The 9146-nt window shown below is 35.8% G+C and overlaps 2 protein-coding genes across 8 annotated transcripts in view; one reads left to right on the top strand and one right to left on the bottom strand.

Moving 5' to 3' along the window:
- Positions 1-9146, bottom strand: part of LOC135220502 (RING finger protein 145-like) — a 344353-nt gene that overhangs the window by 114995 nt on the left and 220212 nt on the right. The window lies entirely within an intron of this gene.
- The window catches only part of LOC135220501 (L-fucono-1,5-lactonase-like), a gene marked incomplete at its 5' end in the record, with an annotated part of 7144 nt that continues 3091 nt past the window's right edge, over positions 5094-9146 (top strand). Inside the window, 4 exon segments of the mRNA XM_064257642.1 lie at positions 5094-5252; positions 5414-5490; positions 7090-7256; positions 7932-8093. Of these exon segments, the coding sequence (XP_064113712.1) occupies positions 5094-5252; positions 5414-5490; positions 7090-7256; positions 7932-8093 (565 nt within the window).

The following is a 9146-nucleotide window of genomic DNA, read 5'->3' as shown; positions in this document are numbered from 1 at the left end:
TAGGGGCACAAAAGACCAGCTGCTGATAGACAAAATGGTAATGAAGAACAGTAAGAGAAGGAAAACCAACCTAAGCATGGCATGGATAGACTATAAGAAAGCCTTCGACATGATACCACACACATGGCTAATAGAATAATGCCTGAAAATATATGGGGCAGAGGAAAACACCATCAGCTTCCTCAAAATACAATGCGCAACTGGAATACAATACTTACAAGCTCTGGAATAAGACTAGCAGAGGTTAATATCAGGAGAGGGATCTTCCAGGGCGACTCACTGTCCCCACTACTCTTCGTAGTAGCCATGATTCCCATGACAAAAGTATTACAGAAGATGGATGCCGGGTACCAACTCAAGAAAAGAGGCAACAGAATCAACCATCTGATGTTCATGGACGACATCAAGCTGTATGGTAAGAGCATCAAGGAAATAGATACCCTAATCAGACTGTAAGGATTGTATCTGGGGCCATCAGGATGGAGTTTGGAATAGAAAAATGCGCCTTAGTCAACATACAAAAAGGCAAAGTAACGAGAACTGAAGGGATAAAGCTACCAGGTGGGAGCAACATCAAACACATAGATGAGACAGGATACAAATACCTGGGAATAATGGAAGGAGGGGATATAAAACACCAAGAGATGAAGGACACGATCAGGAAAGAATATATGCAGAGACTCAAGGCGATACTCAAGTCAAAACTCAACGCCGGAAATATGATAAAAGCCATAAACACATGGGCAGTGCCAGTAATCAGATACAGTGCAAGAATAGTGGAATGGATGAAGGCAGAACTCCGCAACATAGACCAGAAAACTAGGAAACATATGACAATACACAAAGCACTACACCCAAGAGCAAATACGGACAGACTATACATAACACGAAAAGAAGAAGGGAGAGGGCTACTAAGCATAGAGGACTGCGTCAACATCGAGAACAGAGCACTGGGGCAATATCTGAAAACCAGTGAAGACGAGTGACTCAAGAGTGCATGGGAAGAAGGACTGATAAAAGTAGACGAAGACCCAGAAATATACAGAGACAGGAGAATGGCAAACAGAACAGAGGAATGGCACAACAAACCAATGCACGGACAATACATGAGACAGACTAAAGAACTGGCCAGTGATGACATGACAATGGTTACAGAGGGGAGAGCTCAAGAAGGAAACTGAAGGGAAGATAACAGCGGCACAAGATCAGGCCCTAAGAACCATAGATGGAAATAACATCTCTCCCATATGTAGGAAGTGCAATACATAATATGAGACCATAAACCACATAGCAAGCGAATGTCCGGCACTTGCACAGAACCAGTACAAAAAGAGGTATGATTCAGTGGCAAAAGCCCTCCACTGGAGCCTGTTTAAGAAACACCAGCTACCTTGCAGTAATAAGTGGTACGAGCACCAACCTGAAGGAGTGATAGAAAAACGATCCGGGCAAAGATCCTCTGGGACTTATGGTATCAGAACAGATAGGGTGACACGTGCAAATAGACACGTGACGTTGATTGACAAAATCAAGAAGAAAGTATCACTCATTGATGTCGCAATACCATGGGACACCAGAGTTGAAGAGAAAGAAAGGGAAAAAATGGATAAGTATGAAGACCTGAAAATAGAAATAAGAAGGATATGGGATATGCCAGTGGAAATTGTACCCATAATCATAGGAACACTAGGCACGATCCCAAGATCCCTGAAAAGGAATCTGGAAAAACTAGAGGCTGAAGTAGCTCCAGGACTCATGCAGAAGAGTGTGATCCTAAAACGGCACACATAGTAAGAAGAGTGATGGACTCCTAAGGAGGCAGGATGCAACCCGGAACCCCACACTGTAAATACCACCCAGTCGAATTCGAGGACTGTGATAAATAATAATAATAATAATAATAATAATAATAATAATAATAATAATAATAATAATAATAATAATAATAATAATAATAATAATAATAATAATAATAATAATAATAATAATAATAATAACTAGAAGAGGCTAGACCATCAGGTGAAATTTTTGTCGAGTTTTTTTCTTGATATATACACAATTTAATTGAAAAAACTACAAAACAATCATTTAGCTCACGCTATCATCTTCAAGAGATCCTTTAATATGATTTTTAGTCCTTGTTGTTGTTAGAATAAGCCAGTCATGTGGTGGCAAGGGTTCTTGCGTCTAGAGCAGCTCGTAACGGGAATCTGATCTTTCCTAGCTAGTAGTGACCCCCAAGAGTTTTAACCCGATAATGTAGTATCCACCTTTGCGGCGCGTTGAGTACAAGCCCGTGGGATTACCGTAAAAACATAATTATCAAATGACTACAAATATCATAAATATAATGACCACAAAGAAATATTTGTCCTAGATAACGACTCCCGAAAACCCTTGGGGGTCACTATCTAGAAAAGATCCCGGGAATCAACCTTCAAAATAGAAATGTGAATTTGGTTAATGATCTAACGGTGAGGAAGACTGTGACAGGCACAGTTGCAACCATCGTGAACCTTGCAGTGCCCGTAAGTAAAAATCCATTTTGGGCAATGAGGCGTCTTTTCCTTCTAAGATAGGAATTTTTTGAAATGTCATAATAATAATAATAATAATAATAATAATAATAATAATAATAATAATAATAATAATAATTCGTAATCCTTCAAAAATAATTTTTGGGCCGTTGACGCTCCTTTTTTCTTTGCGATAGGACTTGTGTTGTAGGAACGTGGAGATTCGAAGACTGTATTGACAACATTAGCTTCAATAAAGATTTTTGCCTTCGCTCAGTTTCGTAATTTCCTTTGTTTAACTTGATCATCAAATGATCAGTTTTGTGTCGTTTTCTCTCATTTACTCTTCAAAATAGAAGAAAAATTTGCCTTTGTTGGTGTTATCTCTGAAGTATCTATTATCGCCAGTGATTCGTACCATCTTATACTTTGATTATCAGTCTGTAAGCGACTACACAAGTAAGAGAGTGCTTCACTTTCGACCTTTTCAAGTAAAATTTAATCTTCTCTAGTTAGGTTATTCAGTATTTGGATGTAATAAGAATCCTACTCTTCTATCATTTCTGCCTCCTTGGCATTTAATGGAGAGGAATTTTGCAATTTATTATTCGTCAGGTGTATTTATCCTAGTCGATGGCGTGAGTGTTGAAAGGTGTTGAACGCATAGGATGGACGAAAGGCAGATCTTAGAGATCTGAATGATGCGTCAATGAAAGCTGAAGAGCGACTGACTTAACTGAGACTACAAGAGTAATTAAAAAGCGTTGAAAAAACGGAACGGCACTTGTAGTTGAATGCCTTTAGTTTGAGAGTAATTTACAGGCAGACCAGCATGTTTCTGGCTTGTCGGTACAAAGGAAATATTCCAAAATGAATAATGGATGGGAGGAATAATTAGTTTACTATGCAACTGCAAGGGCGTTCAATATATATATATAATATTGTATATATATATATATCTATATATATATATATTATATATTTGTTATATATATATGATATATATATATATATATATATATCAATTTAAGCTACAAATGTCCTTTAATATCTAAATTCACTTAACCTCCCAAATGATATATTTTCATATATGTACCGAAGGGGAATTTTTTAATTGATAATAATTTCGTCCCCCCATGGGATCGAACCACCGTCCAAGTGGACGGGGACGAAATCAGGACAGTCACTGACTGTCCTGATTTCGTCCCCGTCCACTTGGACGGTGGTTCGATCCCATGGGGGGACGAAATTATTATCAATTAAAAAATTCCCCTTCGGTACATATATGAAAATGTATCATTTGGGAGGTTAAGTGAATTTAGATATTAAAGGACATTTGTAGCTTAAATTGATATATAAATGGATCACGGTTCGATGTGATAATTCATTATATATATTATATATATATATATATATATATATATATATATATATATATGTGTGTGTGTATATGCTAAAAAATCACGGTAGATGCACGTGCCCTCATTAAATAGCGAATACCGCAGGAAAATGGTAAGCAGAAATCCAAGCGCTTTCATCTTTACTAAGACATTGTCAAGGAACGAATGAAATACAGTTGGAAAGAGACTTATCAGGTAAACAAAAAGATCAAGTATGCCTTTTGTTAACAATTAACCATCTGGTATTCTTGATCTTTTTGTTTACCTGATAAGTCTCTTCCAATTATATTTCATTCGTTCCTTGACGATGTCATAGTAAAGACGAAAGCGCTTGGATTTCTGCCTACCACTTTCCACTGGTATTCGCTTATAATATATATACTATATATATATATATATATATATATATATATATATATATATATATATATATATAAATGTGTGTGTGTAAATGTATGTATGTATGTATAAATGTTTCACGAATATATGAAACGTGGTGAATGTTACATAAATAAAGGCAAATGACACGCAGGAGAGTGAAACAACGGAGAGGTTACTAGGCCTTTCGACCCACGACAGGACAATATATCGAAAGGCCTAGCAATCACTCCATTGCTTCACTTTTCCTTCATGGCATTTTCCATACATACTTATTTATAAATATATATATATATATATATATATATATATATATATTACTATATATATATCCTATATATATATATATATATATATATAATATATATGTGTGTGTATGCGCATATATATATATATCTTTATAGATATAGATATATGTGTGTGTGTCTCTCTAATCTAGAAAGTATTTTAATAATACCTCCTTTTTCATATAAGTTTGATCACGTATAGCCTTGATGGTTTCTGCCGAGAAAAAACGCTAAGTTTTTTCCTCAATATAACAAGGGTTGTGCACCAGCATATTTGTCAGTAGATTTCTATCTGCTCAATAGTTTGTTGTTAGTATTCTGAAGGTAGATAAAGTAGTTCTGAAGACACGAGTGGCATTTTCTCATTAATTAGTGCTGTAGTACACATAAAAGAGCACGATTCTGGAATTTTCAGAGTTCTTAATTCTAAAGTTTTATGTTGTTACTTTTATCACTTATCGAATAAGGATTCTACATGAGGCGTTCCAGCATAATGGAGTAATCTCTTCCAGATATATGGGAGTTGGAACGTTTCAAGTACCCATGGCCGACTCCAGATATGGTTATCCACCGAAACCATCGAGTGAAAGACTTGCTGGCCGCTGCTTCCGAGACCCCGGTGAAGCAGTTCGTCTTTGTGCAGTGTCTGAATGATTCCCCTGACGAAGCAAGTAAGAATTCAAAATCTTGCGAAAGCTGGTGACATGTCATGTGACTACATATTTCCCGTAGTAACTATGTCGAATGCCTCAAGTAAGAATGACAAACGTTTTCGCGGCAGTATTGTTTTGGTAGGATTATCAGCTGGTGATATTCGTGCCCCTTGTTACAGAATGGGTTATGAGCCTAGCCAAAGAGAATCCTTGTATCAAAGGCATCGTCGCTGGTTTAGATCCATCCTGTCCACAGGTGAGCATCCGATTTCATTAAGTTTTGATTCAGTGTCGTCTGTCTTAGCACTTTCTTTTCTCCCTGCTGTAGTGCATGACAGTCTCTGCCAAAAAGTGGTCTTGGTCTGCATGTACCTCTTTTGTTACAATTCTGCTGAAATGACTGACAAAGTTGTCTCACAACCACGCATGTACTCCTCCTCAAGCAACTACTTCCCACATACACTCAGTGGTAATTAGTAATATCTATTCAATAACCGATTCATTTCCTCAGTGGTTAAGCTATGATTCTGTTTCGCTTCTCTCTACCTTTTTATATTCAAAATTTTATATTTCAATTTAATTTCGGGCTAGACACACACCTATTCCTCCCTTCACCCTTTTTACTACGCCTTCAAGCCCGGTTTTGATCAAGACGAAACGCTGACCGCATAACATTACGCCTTTGTGAATGAATCTAAAATTAATCTAAAATCGGTGCGGACCAACATTAATATTTATGAACAGGAATACAATATATATATATATATATATATATATATATATATACCTATCATATATATATGTGTGTGTGTGTGTGTGTGTGTGTGTGTGTGTGTGTGTGTATACTAATATATAAATCGAGCTACAAATGTCCATTAATATCTAATTCGTTCTAACTCGGAATTAAAATATTTTCATATATGTACCGAAGGGGAATTTTTTAGTCGATAAGCGATTTGTCGGCTCACGGGCTCAAACCATCGAACCCAATAAATCCAGGACGCACAGTGAAGCCTTTAAACCACACCGCACCGATCCTTATATCGACTAAAAAATTCCCCTTTGGTTAACATATATGAAAATATATTAATTCCGAGGTAGAACGAATTAGATATTAAAGGACATTTGTAGCTCGATGTATATATATATATATATATATATATATATATATATATATATATATATATATATACATATATATATATATATATATATATATATATATACATATATATATATATATATATATATATATATATATATAAATATATATATAAAACTTTTACATTAATACATTAATTGCTTCTACCCAGCAGGTTATGTTTTAGCTTTGGTTTCATTGTCTCTGCTTTAGGATTACGTAAAAAGATATGAGTGTACTCTTCCGTACATTTTACTTAGGCGGTTTCTAGTCTCCGATCGCTCTTGCTTTTTGTTAGTTTCCATTTTTTTTCTTTAGTTTTTCCACAGAGAGTGAACCATTGGAAAACTGAAGCCCGCAAATTTCTGTGTTGATATTGAACCTACTTAACAAAAAGTAATTTAATAAAAGATCTCGCTATAATCCCAGATTTGCCCCAACCTTACTTATCACAGCCCATTCAAATGCTCTGTACAGCATATCTTTATTGTTACTGCTTCATAGCGCTGTATAAATCAAATGGAAAATTTTGGAGTTTGCTTCAATAATATATTGAAAGACTAAATGGCATATCAAAATATTCTTATCATATTTTCACAAAGAACGACCCCTTCCCCTCTATTTGCGAGTTTTAAAACTGAACGTTCACCATTCTCGAACCATCTTATTCCACCAATTACCTACCTCTTTCCCTCTAAACGCAAAAACAATCAGTTCGGGGAACGCCTGAAGGAACTGAAGGCGGACGTACCTCTGCTCGTTGGCATACGGCACATAATGGACCTCGAAACTCACCAGGAAGAATTCTTTATGAAGGATGAAGTGGCCGTTAGCATGAAGGCTCTCGCTCGCCAGAACCTAACATACGATCTTCTTCTCAGGTAAAATTGATCACCAAAAATTTCGTGACCCATTTGTTCCCGTATCGGTTCTCATATGAAACATTAGGTAGCGTTAATTTTATCCTCTGTTGGTAATTTTGACACTAATCAGGAGGAAAGAAGAATGAAATTTTGCGCTAATTCATCGTAATACAAGCGATTAAAAATTGACATATTGCATATTCTTGTACTAACTGTAATAGTCGATGATAAAACATGTTTACTTGCCTTTATCTTCTGTATTTCATTAGGAAGATCAGCTATAAATTGTCTAAATGTTATCTTGTTTATAAGTTCCATTCATTATCAATAACTAATTACAGTGCTTAGGCTTTTGTACCAACAAAAAATAATTATCAGTTTTAGAGGCACAACATGTTAGCAGTAAATGGAGATTTTGAAGTCTAAGGTACGCCCTGTGGTAAACTCTTTATTGTTGGTTGTTTAGATGTCTGTAAATGAAGGGCAATGATTATGAACAATATTGAAATTTATATAATTTCCTTAGAATGTAAATTTGCCAGCTTTGACGGGAAAGAAACAGAACGTGCACAGAGTTGAGTTTAGTATTTTTCACTCACTACGTCCTTAAGTATATATAAGCAACGCATTTTGTAAACTTTTATGTTTTGCTCTTTTCTTTGTCTCATATTTTATCATTGCTATTACTTCCAGGCCTCCACTTGTCAAAGCAGCAACAGTTCTGGTAAGCAAATCACCTGAGTGCAAATTTGTCGTTGACCATCTGGCAAAACCTTACATTGCCAAAGGAATATTTGATCCGTGGTCCGAGCAAATGACAGAGCTGGCTCGCTACCCAAACGTCTACTGCAAATTGTAAGTTCTTTGGCTTCTCTCGGTATGATAGTATTTTAGAAAAATGGCTGTTTCGGCAAATCTTACCAGGATAAGCTAGAATAAGCAATATCCGCTCGTATTCTGTTTCAAAATTTGATTAGTTGATATTATCATTATATAGTAGATGAAGGACCTTTAACTTTTAGTGCTGTCGTCTACAGGGAGAACCGTGTTTCTAAATTAATGAAAATATTGATGCAAATGCAATGATTTATATATATATATATATATATATATATATATATATATATGTATATATATATATATATATATATTATATATATGTGTGTGTGTGTGTATGTATATGTGTGTATATAGGCATATATTTACATATAGTATATATATGCACACACACACATACACACACACACACACACACACACACACACACACACACACATATATATATATATATATATATATATATAGATATATATATATATATATGCATGTATGTATTCACTGGTAAGCCTTTATCCATTAAAATCTGTGGCGTCAGAAATTAAAAAAATGGACAAAAGTCGCTACTGTGATTATCCACAAAGTAATGAAGCAATATTGACCCCAATGTATCGGAAAGATTCTGCAACCGTATCGAAACAAAGGTAACCAGTGGGCACAGGTAAATGCTCTTGTAACTACCCTGAAAGGGGCTTGAAGAAAACAAGAGTCAAAGATCAGCCTATTTGAATGACGCCGGAATGAGATGCTGTAACTCCACCTTCGTCACACCATGGGTCATACTGTATGGAGGCTTCTTATCAGATGGTCATCAAAGTAGACAAAATAGAATCCTTCAACAGCTCCTCTCCCATGTGTTAAGAACGAACAGGATGCTGCAGGGAAAGGTAAATTGGAAGTTCCCCATCCTCCCCTTAATAAGTTCACATGCAAGAAGGATGCCTGACAGTCAGACTTAGCTCAAGGGAAATCTTCCCTATGAGGTTTCCATAATAGAATGCAAAACCAGAACAAAAAGATAATGAGACATCTGCGGACATAATAACAGGACGAATTAGTAAATTATTACGA

This window comes from Macrobrachium nipponense, chromosome 2 (genome assembly GCF_015104395.2).
Source record: "Macrobrachium nipponense isolate FS-2020 chromosome 2, ASM1510439v2, whole genome shotgun sequence".
Classification (NCBI taxonomy): domain Eukaryota; kingdom Metazoa; phylum Arthropoda; class Malacostraca; order Decapoda; family Palaemonidae; genus Macrobrachium; species Macrobrachium nipponense.
The sequence above is the reverse complement of the archived record's forward strand: the minus strand, read 5'-3'. Positions and strand labels throughout refer to the sequence as shown.